This window comes from Leiobunum rupestre, chromosome 4 (assembly GCF_980474605.1).
Source record: "Leiobunum rupestre chromosome 4, qqLeiRupe1.1.hap1, whole genome shotgun sequence".
Lineage (NCBI taxonomy): Eukaryota > Metazoa > Arthropoda > Arachnida > Opiliones > Sclerosomatidae > Leiobunum > Leiobunum rupestre.
The window spans coordinates 10,750,125-10,764,201 of NC_143387.1; the positions used below are offsets into that span (position 1 = coordinate 10,750,125).

A 14,077-nucleotide genomic window follows, 5' to 3' on the forward strand; every position below is an offset into this window, starting at 1 on the left:
GTCCGCTGTCATCTGAGCTTTGTTCCCAACTTGTAGAGTGGCTGGAGTGTCAAACCTCCTGAACTGAATGAACTTCGTAGCGTCATTGGTAATGTGCTGCGTAGCTCCGGAGTCGAAATACCAGACAGTGTCTGCCGTAGTATGAGCAACAAGGCCATTTGCCGCATTAAGACCACCGCCATTGTCGGCGCCAGTGTTGCTTCTACTTTCTCCAGTTTTTAGATTGCCGGATGGTTTCTTCCCTACTGTGCAGTCCCTCGAGAGATGTCCTAACTTCTTGCATTTGAAACATCTCGGTCGATTTCCTCTTGAGCTATTTCCAGTGGAATTTACATTTTTTCTACCATCTCGACGAGCTAGAAGACCAGAAGACTCTTCAAAGGCGTTTCCATCACGTGTTGAACGGCCTATCAGTAGGCGCTCCAACTCCGCGACCGTCTGCTTTTCTTTAGGCAATGTATCCCAGAGCATACCAAACTCTCGGTATTCGTCTTGAGGTAATGACTCGAAAATGCAGGCGATCAGAATACAGTCATCAAATGAAACGTCCTTTTCCAACTTCGCTGTCGTCATGATGTCTGACCATAGGGAACGCATTTGTGCAAGATGGGTGGCCATGTCATCTTCAGGAGCTTTCGTCGTTTTTATCAGTTGGGCGAGTAATTTTCGAAGCCTGTTGGACGACTTTTGTTCGAAAATTCCAGTAGTTTACTCCACATTTCCCTTGGTGTTTCACAATCAGCAATCATGTTCTGGACCTTCCGGGATAACGCTGACCAGATGACAGTACGGGCTGTACTGAATGCAACTTGGTATTTCTCTAGGGCTGCAGAGAACGCTGCCTCTTTCTCATCGGTTCGTACTGGTTCCGTACGACTTCCATTGACAATGTTGTATACGCTTCGAATTGTCAAGACGTCACAGACTTGTCTTTTCCAGCTTCGCCAATTCTCTGGACCAGACAGCTTCTCGACGTCATGGCGTAGAAGACCGTCCATCTTGGCAGGAATTAGTGTGCTGTGATACAGGATACGATGAAGACAGGTAACCAGTTCAGTTGATCATCTTAGTCAGCAAAGTGGCGCAGTGGAAGCGTGCTGGGCCCATAACCTGTTGAAGTTTTGTAGCAGCAGCGCTTCGCAGTGATGATCAAGAGACTCGAATAAACGATAAACTGGTTATATTTATTAAAATAATGAGAACAAGTTACATGATTGAAAGCTGGTAAATTAGTGACACACTGATACGCAGTGTAAAAGGTTTTTATATTAAAGCCCGAGCGGAAAACATTTAAAAAACAAATATAAAATAAAGCGGAGAGATAAAGTAAAGAACATCTCTCCGTGGTTTTGTTCTCTTTCCCGCTGTGTTGGAAAACAATCTTCGTCGGTTATCTTCAACACAGATACTATTAGTTGTTCCTCACCCTGTGAGCCTGAGCCCATTTACCTATGAGTAAACCTAAAGAATTTCTGTGAAATATGCTACTATAGTGAAAATTTAACTTGTATGTAGCAGTATTTACAGCTTTACTTCATATATACCGATATTTACCCTTGTAGAACGTATAGCAGCCAGGGTTGGACATAAGGGCCTAGTCACGGAATTTGACTACTAAAATTAATCGAAATCTGGGGGCTCACTAATCAATTTGACTAGTGAAATATTTTACTAAATAATCATAAATAATGGCGAATATGGCGTATCATAAATTAATCATTCATTTAAAAGAAATTGTGATCGACCAAAGTCATGTAACTTAAGTGATAATAAATTAATATTTTAATTATGAAGGTTAAACCAAAATGTTGACTATCCTTGCTATTAATACCCTCATTTTTACCCCCTACTAGTCAGTGAATATTAAAATAAATATCCTTATGTCCAACTCTGATAGCAGCTTACAAGAAACATTCAAGAAAGCCAAGAAATGTCTATGGAATAATGTTCTGCTAAAATTTTTACGTTTTTGGCGCCATTTCATCAAGATTTCATTATGATCGTGAATTCGTGATGAAGCTTCGCTAGAATTTCTTAAACTCATGCACCTTATGTTCTCTGATATCCATTATCCGAAAGAATTTCATAAACATAGTAGAATATTTTTGCATTTTTCGTATACGTGTATTAATTTGTATAAATCAAAAGTACAGTTTAAACCCTCATTTTCATGCTCGCCATATTAGCCAGTAAAAACTCCCCAAAATCTGCTTTACTTATTTGCTAGCATGAAAATAGGGATTCATTCTAGAACCTGACATTTTCAAGTTAAATGGAAGATATCTGATCTGTTAGAAACATATGAAGGCTGTCATGGAAAATTCTGGTAGTTGAATATTAGTATTTGTAGCTGCTACTACCGAGCATGAAAATGGGGCTCAACTTTTGGTTAATGGTAATTTTTTCCATGGCCTTGAAGAGGCTGGGGTGAAAAGTGATTTTATGTTTTATGTAGTATTTTTTGCCAATTATTTCTTCATTCATAATTTACACAGGTAAATGGATCTATCTCAGAGCCCACCTAGGTTCAGTGATGATGATGATGAAGAATTTTCTACAACAACACAAGTGTTAAATAAATTTGATGAGGTTAGATTGGTATTTTTTGAACTGTCATCTGCTAATCTCAATTTTCTAGTAACTTCTTTTGGTGCACATGGTTTTATCTTATACTAATGGGCTATCAAAATGAGGAGGGGAGGGGGACTCAGACAAAACTGATATAGGGACAAGGCGCTGAGGGAGGAAGCTATGTCTAGGAGGATGGAAATACTGGAGTGGAAATATGGGATTCATAGGCCTGGCAATGTGGGGAATCCAGACATAAGATACTAGAGACACCTAGCGGACACCGTGGTCAAAATTTCGTCCGTGTTCGTTGGGACTTGGTTAGAAATGCATGCCGGTTTTAAAATTGTGTTAAAGATTTATTTATTTGGTCTTTAAATTAAATAAACATTTCCGAAATTAGTTTCGTAGAATCCAGGTAGAATATTCGTGTTTCAACTTGTACAAAAAATCCTTGTGAATAGAATGAAAAGTAGGCAAAATTTATAGAGACAAAAAATTCTGCCTATTTTTACAATGGCGCAACGCTCGTATGTCCGAAATTGTATAGCTCTCGTGTTGCTGAAGCTAAAATAGCGAGTCCGTGATGTGGGAATACAAATTTCTGTTCCAGGTACGCAGTATTATATTCCTAGGCTATGTCACTGATTTTAGATTGAGTTCAGTTAGGTTTTTCCTACACTCTGCCACGCCATCTCTTAGCCAAATTTAATCCGATTGGTTTTTATCGCCATTTTGAGGGAGAAGCGGTTTTTGCAAGTAAAATGGTTTGTTGTATTGAAAGCTGTAAAACTATTAATGTCAAAGAAAAAGCTAGTTTTTTCCAAATACCATACATATTTCGAAACCAAGGGTAAGCATTAGAAGAATTGTCAAGGAAACTGTACGATAGTTGGCTTCGTAAGCAAAGCCTAATCTCTGATCTAATGACTGAACATATGAGAGTTTGCGCTAAGCATTTTTACTCTGGTGTGTATTTAATTTTGATATTAAAATAATATAGAAAAATTTCAATGTTCATAATATTAATGTATTTAGGTTCACCTTCAAGGCTATTTGATCAGACTAATACAGATTGGATACCAAGTCAGCTGCTAAAGCCTGAAGTTCCAACTAAGATTGAGGCTAATAGATCATAAGTGGTGAAAAATTGCAAAAAGATATGATCAGCGTTAACACCCATGCATAACTGATCATGACAAAAAAAGCAATAGACTTCTCTGTTAGCAGCAAAATGATTTCCAATAAGCAGTGCTCGAAATGGACCGGAACACTGTTCCATTTTGTATATGTTTTCCCTCATATTGTTCTGGTTCGCAGATCCTGTTTTTCAGAATAATCGGAAGCTTTGAGAGGTTTGTGAACAAGTCCATTTCGAGCACTGCCAATAAGATGTGGAACCTCTACATTTGAAAATTAACACAGAGTTTGGAATTTGAAGTATTTGTACTGGTTCTAGATTTGAAGAGGTTTCCATTATAGAATTTGAGACAGAAGACATAATAGAAACCATTAGTTAGCAATCAAGAAATATATGGTTGACTCTAACACAAAGCATTTTGGATTTAGTGTGAAAGAGAATCCCAGACTAGCTATTGTTAAGGAAAAGAGTACTCAGGCTGCCCAAATTTTGGAGGAAGTTGGAAGCAAGCTGTAGCAGAGATAAAAGACAACACTTCTCTAATTGAATTAAGAATGGTGGAAAAGTTTGAATAAGAAGCTGCTGAGCTTAAATTAGTTGAAACAAAACAATTGTATAATGAGTTGTCAGCGTATTTTAAAGAAGGTAATGAAAAACTTCTTTTAAAATTTAGACAGACAGCTAGCCATCAAAAGTTACACAGAGTTTAATTTCAATAATGATGATGAAGTGAAATATTTTACAGGATTAGTGTCTTGGAACTGTCAAGAAAATTTTAGAAATGATTGAACTGTTTTTATTTCACCACTTTTCATCCACTGATAATTAGTTTTAATGAAGCTGCGGCTAGCTTCCACCAATTGGGATTTAGCATTTTACAACACTAAATGCCTTGCTCAAGTTACTGAAAAGTACCATTTTTTGACCCCAAAGAGACGTTCTCCAAGCTACAATGCCCATGTGTTTCAAGAACACCTTGGGAAAATAGTCTCAACAATTATAGATTATTTTGAAATTTTTACTGAAGTTCCATCAAATGTGTTGGGAAAAGCTGAATCATGGTTTAATTACAAACATAAAAATGCTGTGAAGTACTTAATTGGAATCACTCCTCATGGCGCAATAAACTATATTTCTAAAGGATGGGGTGGTCAAGTTAGTGATCAATATTTAACTGAAAACTCATTTCTTAAAAAAATTATTGCCAGGGGATATTGTTTTAGCAGATCGCGGATTTAATATAGAAGATTCAGTTAATATGTTTTATACAACTGAAACTCCAAGCAATTACTTGTGGAAAAAAGGAATTTTCTCCGGAAGAGGTGGAAAATGCTATGAAAATACCTAATGTCAGTATACATGTAGAAAATGTTATTAGACTTTAGCTACAAAATTGCCAATAGAATTACTGTATGAAGCTCCAGAAGATAATTCTTAGCCACGATTGACAAATGGTGGTTGTAGCCTGTGCAGTGTTCTAGATAACCCAAATTTTGGAATATATTCCATGAAAGATAATGTGGAAATATTTCTACATATTCTCTACAATTAATTATAACATAAAACGGAAGCACTGCAATCCCTGGCGGCGGAACTAGCTTTTGTGAAGGTATATCAAATATAATATCACATAAATAAATTGTCCACCATCAGATTAGTCAATACGGAAAATTTCAGATTCTTAGGTATGTTCAAACTCTTTGCACAGAAGATATAAAAGTGCAAAAACTTTTTTTGGCCATGTTCAAAAGTATTTTTCTCAAAACAAGCAAGTGTCATCTGGAACTTTAATCAACCATTTCAAAAACACTGCCCCTAATTTTAATTCCATATAATAAAATTGGTTTATCTATGCACAAATTTAAAATAATTGTATTTAAAAAAATAAAATAATTATAAAAAATACCTGCTAAACGTTAAAATTTGGGCTTGAAAAAGTATAATCATAGAACCAGAAGTTAATGAACCAAAGTTATTGGTTAGCAATAATGTAACAGTCCCCCTTTTGTCAATTTACACCCTCCTCCACCTTAGACAAAATAGTAATCTCAAGACACTAGTGAAATGGGAGAAGACAATGGCCGCAGCTGCTTTGATGCATTTGCCGTTGAGACAGCGAACACCTCACTAAAAGGCCATGCAAAGGAAGGCGCATAAATATCAACCGCCTCGCATGTGAAAGAGTGGGGCATGACAATGGCTTTGCTCTACAACTGAGAATCCCCGCACTTAAAAATATATCCGATAACTTTGGTTAGAACGTTAATTCGGTTATACAAGTAGTTAATTACTGAATAAACTATCACAGTACTGAAAAATCTCATTCAGTCAGAAACATTCAGAAAAAATTAAAATTTTAATAACAGATATTCTTTAAGTTAGTCTTCGGTTCCGTGTTATGTAAAAATGAATCACGAATGGATTTAAATTTTATAAAACTTGTTCTTGACTCCAATATTGTCCTTCAAGACAACAGAGAAAACACCATAGTACTCCAAAAAAATATCTCCATATTAAATAATTTAAGATTATGAGTTCTTTCGGAACTAGAAAATAAAAATTGTCACAAAATATACTTTTGAATCAGTAAATGAAAATGAAATTTGATTCTGTAAGAATGATGTTTAAAATAATAAAGTTCTGCCATTTTGTGTAACCCAAGATTACTCATTCAAGCTTCAAGCTTCTACAATAACACCATTTATCTACAACCAACTGGTTTTGAGGTGTTTTCACTTGTTTAAAACTTATCTCAGTTTGCGCATTAAAGAGGCCACGGTATAAGATAGATGTGCTAGGAATTTGGTCACCATCACTGTTTGATATGCTAGGAACTGGGTCACTGTTTGATATGCTAGGAACAGCTTCACCATCATCGATCGCTTGATATTCTAGGAACTGGGTAAACACTTGTTACGCTTGGAACTATAGTTCAACGTTGAGAATGCATTACCTGAAATATGAATAACTACGTTCAACACTGCATTCTTTGGCATATTAAAATTTAAATATAACTTACTATAGGCACTTTATTAATTCTATGCCGTTGCTAGGAGAGTGTTTTACCCCAACATTTCTAACAAATCCTCTTGAAAGCTGGTTGTGTGCTTCAAGACTTAAAGACTTTCACAATTTCTTAGAAGTTCTTTTGTGAATGGTGCGATTCCATAAATTAAATAAACATCTGGAAAAGCTAATGGTGGGATTAACTCAAACGAATGGATAGATTTCCCATTGACTTCCTTGATTTCTCTAGAATGTTTTTTGAAATCTAATAATTTTAAAGTGTAAAATTTAAATTATTCTTAAATAAATTTAATTACATATTAAAAACTAAATTTAATTTAGATTTATTTGAATTGACATTGCTAGAAAACCTATGTTATACATTTTCATAAACACATTTAAGTATAATAGGTTATTTATATCAAAATGATTTAATCAGGCAACCCTGGTTTCCTCCATGGTACTTCTGAACCAATTTAAACTGAAAATTAGTTCTGGTATCTAAGCCATTCTTTAATAATTTGCTAGGGTTATACAAAAAGAACGCTTGCACTTCCTTTCGCTTCTAAATCTCCCAAGTGTTTTAGAATTTTTTTAACAATCTAAATATATAAAGTAAATGTTAACGATCGTTAACATTTACTTGAGGTAAATTTGGTTTAGCAACATTTTAAATTCACTAGTAGCAGTTTTGGTCGAGTTAGCACGAACAGTTTCATGGGTTAATCTTCCCATGATATTCATAATTTAGTATTAACTTGGGTATCTTCTCTTTTAGATTTGGCAGAATGAAAAATTTAGTCCCGAACTACTACCATATGAAGAAGAACTAGTCACATGTTTAAGAGAGCAAATAAACCACATGAAAGATAATTTGGAACAACTTACACCTGGTGATTTAAGGAAGGACGTCCATCAGATGGAAGTAAGTTTTGTTCAAAATTACCATGAATTATTTTTCTATAAGTAATTTTTTTTCATCACACTATCCCTAAGTCAGGATTTAAGCCTTATCGGCTGAGCATGTGTCCATTTTTAAGTGGTACCATTTTAGGAGCTGTATCCTCAAATAGGCATTTCCTATATTATTTTGTGCAATACATCATTAATGCCCAAAAGCAAGTGAAAAAGATAGTGTATAATTACTTATTAAATACTTATGGTGTGTATTACATTGGCAACCCTTCAGTCGCCAAATAAATATTTCCAAATACTAATTATGTCTATACGTAAAGGTGTTTACATAGTTGTGGTATAAATTGAAGGTTTGAAGAGGTAGCAAAAACCATTCCAGGAAGTTTTAAATTCTTGGAAGAAAGCAAACTTTTGAATACAATTTTCACATAGTATTTTGGGTATTGGGCATTCACAATATTCAAATTAAGCGTTGAATGTGGAAATGTGCCACCATTTATAATTGAAATGGCTTAGGCGTGTTATGGATTTGGAAATTTTCTGAGTTTACGAATTAAATCTTTGGATTGCATGGATTACTAAAAGTAACATAAAACCCGAAATTGTATCATCCCTGCCCTTGGACATTTTGAAATAGCTACTGAGAGCTGATCTCACAACATACCCTTAACTGAATTAGGAACAAAGCAATATAGTACCAAAGGCTCCTTCCTTTTTATTCATGCATTGAGATATGTCCTAAAACGTCACACGTTTACTGAGGTTGTAAAATCTTTGAATTGTTTTTACCCAACCTCCTTGTTTTTGTTTTTCACTTCACAACACACTATCAAAAAATAATATTATCTTCTGACACACATTTTGGTTTTTATTGCTTTTGGTTACGCACCAGTTATGTCCAAAAAGAAAATTTTGGCTGCTTTCGAAAAGCAATTTTGATGAACCTCTCAAATCTAATAGAATCGGTTATCAAAATGAACAATTGTTTTTAATTTCTAGCTAAACAGGATATCATACATGCTTTCCAGCTATCTGCGAATCAGACTTGAAAAGGTCAGTTAATTTTTTTTCAAAGATTTTATTTCTAATAGGTTTCTTTCATGGTTGGCAGTTCATAGTTAATAAAGCAAGTTTTGTGGTTTCATTAAACAGGGCTGATACTGGGTTACTTTTTTAACTAAAAGTTACTAAAAGTTACTATTTGTCTAATTTGGTTTCTAAAAGTTACTTTTTTGAAATTTGTTAGGTTAACTCTACGAAAAAATATTTTACCATATTTAATTGTATCATATTTAATTTTAGTACTGCCCATAGAAATCAAAAATGCCGTCTTTTAGCAAAATCCTTTATTCGTAACGAAGGGAAACGTGTTTCGCTACAAAACTAGCGGGAGAGGCCGCCACCGGCCAATTCCCTAGAAATGTAACGGCTGCTCCCTAAGCCAACTTATGTCTACTCCTATTTTGGCAGCCACATTTTTTTCTCGTATTAAAGATCGTCTGCTTAATTTATCACAATTTGTGATAAATTAAGCAGACGACGTGATTCACAAACCTCGTGTGGTGGGTTTTTAAGTTATTTCTTAGTTACTTTTAGGTTACTTTTTGGTTACTATTTTTGAAGAGGTTAGTTACTATTTCCACTAAAATTAGTTATGAATTTGAGTATCAGCCCTGCATTAAAGGGCAATGCAAGTCATCATGTAAATAACAACCATTTCTTCTCAATAAACTGCACAATTGTGCCTCTACATGTACCATAAATTCAGGTGTTCTCTGGATCTGTCCCGCCTTACATTTCCACTCCTTGGCAGAGGCACATGCACCAATGAGGTTCTAATATCTAAGATATGATCCAATTGATCCCAAATGCCACCTTTGATTTGTTTACTTATCAAAAATTAATTTCATACTGTGAACTACTACTGTAACTCCAACATAAACTTGTATGCTTTTTTAAAATGCAGGTTGGAAAATTTGGTTCTTATCTTCTTGACAGAGAAGATTCTAACTCTTCTGAAACAGAAGGTGGCTCTTTGATGGCTGCCCCAGAGAGAATATATGCTATTGAGTAAGAACACTTAAAGCTATTTTCTTATTAATTTATCAGTTCACTGTATTTGTGCAGATCATTTGGTTTGGTTTTAGTCATCTTAAAGTCCCGTGTGTATGCTGACACGGCTTGTAGACATTGACTGCTCTCAGAGCTCTCTGAATAATTTTTCACACTTAATCTCAAGAGTACTTCATGATGAGATTCGTGTGATTCACTAGCAACTTGCTTCAAAGTTTATCCTAAACATTCATGTTCAAATTAAATATTTTATTTCAAATTACAATTGATGTAATGGATAAACAAACTTCGGACCAATTTTCATATGGTTCTATTGCGATCATCTTCCCAGAGGAAATTGCTATTAAACTAGTTTTTTACTTATAAATTAGCAAGATGATTTATTGTTAAATAACATAATAGCTCAATTAGAAATTTATTAAATTAGTATTTTGATAAAAAGAAATTGTTAATATATTTAATTTGAACCTTCTAATTTAAAAAATAAATAAATGTGCAAGAAAACAATGCAACAAAATTCTTCCAAAATGAGACTAGATTTTCGCGAGATTCCTGGTTTACAGAAAAATAGGTTACTTGGCATCTTTAGCTAAAAAATATATAAAAATGTGATATTCAATGCATGCTACCATTTCCAATTTGAGATATTTAATTAAAAATATTTCAGTATTTAAATTTAAGTGAACAACACCATCATTGTACGAATACGTCTGTCTGACCATAAAATAGACTGGGAAAATAATGATCTTATTGCTCAACCAAATAACTACTTTGAATGAAGTATGAGAAAAAGTATAGAGATTCTTACGTGAAAATCATTTTTTTATAAACCCAATGTATAAATATAACACCAATCTTGGTAGCGAGTTCTGTCTCTTGATAATGGGGTGATAGTTTATCCGAGACTAGTCAAGATTGTAACAGTGTATTATAGTAAGTCTCGGCTCTGACTGGTTTCCAGTGTCACCAAAAATAAAATCTAAACAAGTTAGTCAAGCCACAATGGGTCTCATTTAGTATTTGACTATTACTATATACATTAATTAAAAACATTTATTCAAATGCAATTATTAAAGCAAATCTCGGCTTTTTCAGTAAAAGATAAAACACGTGAAACAAAACGCACCTAGCATGTGCTTCCATCTCTAGGTATACAGGGTGTTTCAAAAGGTTATGCAAATATTTTAAGGAGTTGTAGGGGGTGAGTTGAGAAGTATACCTGTTTTTTAACCCATTTTCCTACCATGAGTTCAGTACTTAATTTTCATATTAAAATGAAAATAAAGTTATTGAAATCAGTTAAAATTTCCTTGCACTTTTACAAATGTTAGATTATATTTTATATTATTTATTTTATTAACTCACAATGATATAGATACGTGGCTTTAGTTCAGGACTTTTTGAAGAAAAATGTCATAGAGAAATTACCAACCAATTTAGGAGAGTTTGACTTATCAAAATTAGGTAATATTTGAAATGTCTGTATTTAGACTAAAACTAATAATTTTTTTTATTTTAGCTGCAATTCCAAATTTAGAGAGCTACATTTTCCTACAAGTTAAGCGAAATACTGGAGGTGTTGTTATAGAAGAGCAAATGGGAAATGTTGCTAGGTTTGAAAGTTATTTTATATAAAAACATTTTGTTGTCTGTTTAGTCAAATATTTTATGTTGGTAGCATATGAGTATCATAAAGAATTACTTTTCTAAGACCTTGTTTCAAAAGATATTATCAGGAAACCCTATATTTATACACTTGGAATGTCTAAGGATCCATTGCTGCCATTCTGCGAAACGACGGACGCTTAAACTAAGTCGAATGTAAGAATTTTTTGCTGAAAATCATGGTCTAGGCAAAATGGTGCTTTAAGAAAATGAAAGATACTTACTTGGAAAATAGACTTACTAGAAAGTGAATCTAAGAAGAAAGCCTGATTAGTTCTCAAACCATAGGTCTTGTGGAATTTGCCATGTTCTTCAGAAAATTAGTTTATTCCCATGTAAAATCAGATATTTAGATGGTTTAAAAAGAACAAAGAAGGTAAGTGAACCAGGGACTTAGCACATTGCAAAATCTTGGCTTTAAGCCACACCCATTTATATGAGAACCATAGTCTTCCTTAGACATTACAGTTGTATATATTTAGTCTCCTGCTAACATATATTCCGTAAGTAACATAATAGAATAAGTATGACCCTGAACAATTTCGATTAACGATAGTCTGTCGTAGAGTGATTGCGTAATCGGAAGTCGTGTAGCCAGAAACTCACTCCTTCGTGAAATTAGTTTGATGGCTATAAATCCGAGCAAAATCGTGTTAGAGTTTCTAATTTAAAAATAACTAACTAATATAAAACTAACTTATATAATCGTAAATTCAATAGTAAATTATATTAATTATATGGTCATTGGCATTAAAGAACTTAGCATTGTGAGAATAGGAAAGTGGACTACTTATATTTAGGTTACTTATGATATTTTGGTTTGGCTTCTCTCAAGATATTTTTTTTTTACTGTTTTAGTAAGTCTTCTCCTGATGACATTGTTAATGGCCTGTTATGTGAATTACTGGAATATTTTCCCTTACCTTGCCATTAAATTTTGACACTAATCAGTAGCTTAGTCAAAATTTGGGGGTGGTGAAGATGAAACATTGTTTAAAATAGATTTTAAATTTTGGCCTAACTTTAGTCCATATTTTAGTTTAAATTAGTAGTTGTATAAATGTTCTTTTAAGGCAGTAACTAAGGTAGAAACATTTGGCAAAAATGAAAAATGGAACGAGTTGAGACAACCACAATAGTAGCCTCTTCCTCCTAACACTCTTGAGTTTACCCCTTTGATTAAAAACTACGGCTCAGCACTGGCATAGGTAGATAGAGAGAACTAATACCAATAGAATGACGCCTGAATTAAATTTATATCGAGTGCTGTTGAAGAGAATTCGTCGATTCTCGGGGACCTTCACCATCATCACCCCCACCTTATATATCAGGAGCGAAAATAACAGCCTCTTCCTCTAGTATAGACGAAAGAGGCTGTTATTTTCTATACTAGAGGAAGATGCTATAAAAGTTTATTCCTCGTGGGGGAGGGCTGAACTTGGGGGCCCCTATAAATAGAGTAGGGTTTTTCCATTAAAACCTAACACAAAGGGGCACAGTAAGATATTAGTTGGATTTTATAATTTAGAAAACGTTATTTAACCTTATTTGTGGATTTTTAATTTGATAACAAATTGTTATTTCAGTGAAGAAATCGTTGATTTTGAAAAAGGTGATCAACACATAATGAGATACAGACCTGTTTCGGCATTATTAAAAACTGGAAAGATCAAGTTAATATAAAGCTGCTCATTAGGTTTTGTAAATAAATATTTTTAACATATGCTTAAATTTTACTGTAAAAATTTCTATAGCTAACAAATATTCTGCTTATGACGTAATAGAATCTCATTATAAATAGGCATAACAAGTTTTCATCTGTGAAAACTACTTAGTAAGGTTTTGGCTTCCAGCCATTTTAAAGTCCAATCCATTTGGGATCTTGTCACCATTGTTTTTTTAAATTGGTATATAAAGGAGTTCTGTACATACCAGGGGATTCTGATCTGTTCACGTCAAAATAGTCTACCTCAGAGATTTAAAATTAAACCTATGCTTGCAATAAATAGAAATTGTCTTTATTGACCGTATCAACCCCTACAACCAGTGTTCACTTGCACAGATAGAAACTGGTAAGCACATCGAACGAAACAGGGCAGTGTATGGATGCATATAGCCAGTGGCTCTACAAATAAGACCACATAGTTGAGGGGACTACTGCCAGCGTAATTGAATTCGGAAACCACTTCCCTAAACATCTAATTACAGTTCTTTAAAAATAATGAGAACTTTCCCTAATCCTACTATGTAATCCACCTTAGCAATAAAATAAATTACCGAACTACCCAAAAAATATGAATACACGTAAAGCCTAGATATTATAGCTCAGAAAACCCAGTTTAAGGACTGATTACTATTTGTTGAAGGTTAGAAAGTGAAAAAGGCAGCTCAGCTGTTCTCTTCCTATATCTTTTGCTAGGTCGAATGCTCATACCCAAGGTCCCTCGCCTTCAGAGCGAAAGAGATACTAATTTCATCAATGTAATCTCACTCATTAATGGCCAAATACAGGCAACTATTAACTAGTACCATTCAGTAAATCCTTAGCATTGGAAAGTATAGTAACTGGTACACTTTTGTAATTATGTCGCTTTTGGTATCATTAAATCGAACTTTGATACCTTCAGATAAACAAATCGGAGGTTTAATTTAATAACAGTTTCTAACTAACTGGTGTCTGTTGGTTGCAACTTATGTAACTCTAAAAAG

At 34.0% G+C, this 14,077-nt stretch overlaps 1 protein-coding gene across 2 annotated transcripts; it reads left to right on the forward strand.

The window, feature by feature from the left end:
• The first annotated feature begins 1,944 nt into the window (after positions 1 to 1,944).
• Sld5 (DNA replication complex GINS protein Sld5) lies at positions 1,945 to 13,091 on the forward strand. Of its 2 annotated transcripts, none has more exons than XM_090171779.1 (8): positions 1,945 to 2,094; positions 2,496 to 2,589; positions 7,494 to 7,640; positions 8,630 to 8,683; positions 9,597 to 9,700; positions 11,079 to 11,167; positions 11,223 to 11,316; positions 12,955 to 13,091. In XM_090171779.1, exons 2-8 carry the CDS (start codon positions 2,500 to 2,502, stop codon positions 13,049 to 13,051), a joined length of 675 nt encoding a protein of 224 aa, XP_090027905.1. In that variant the 5' UTR covers positions 1,945 to 2,094; positions 2,496 to 2,499; the 3' UTR covers positions 13,052 to 13,091. The 2 variants fall into 2 exon arrangements, with proteins under 2 accessions (XP_090027905.1, XP_090027906.1); XM_090171780.1 differs by lacking the exon at positions 1,945 to 2,094 and adding an exon at positions 2,289 to 2,395.
• Positions 13,092 to 14,077: the final 986 nt, after the last annotated feature.

Bases quoted from the DNA above. Each gene is read 5' to 3' on its own strand.
- Sld5 (XM_090171779.1), top strand. From the start codon at position 2,500: ATGGATCTATCTCAGAGCCCACCTAGGTTCAGTGATGATGATGATGAA. The intron at 7,641-8,629 runs GTAAGTTTTGTT...TTTAATTTCTAG, and splicing joins AGGACGTCCATCAGATGGAA to CTAAACAGGATATCATACAT. The intron at 9,701-11,078 runs GTAAGAACACTT...ACAATGATATAG, and splicing joins GAGAGAATATATGCTATTGA to ATACGTGGCTTTAGTTCAGG.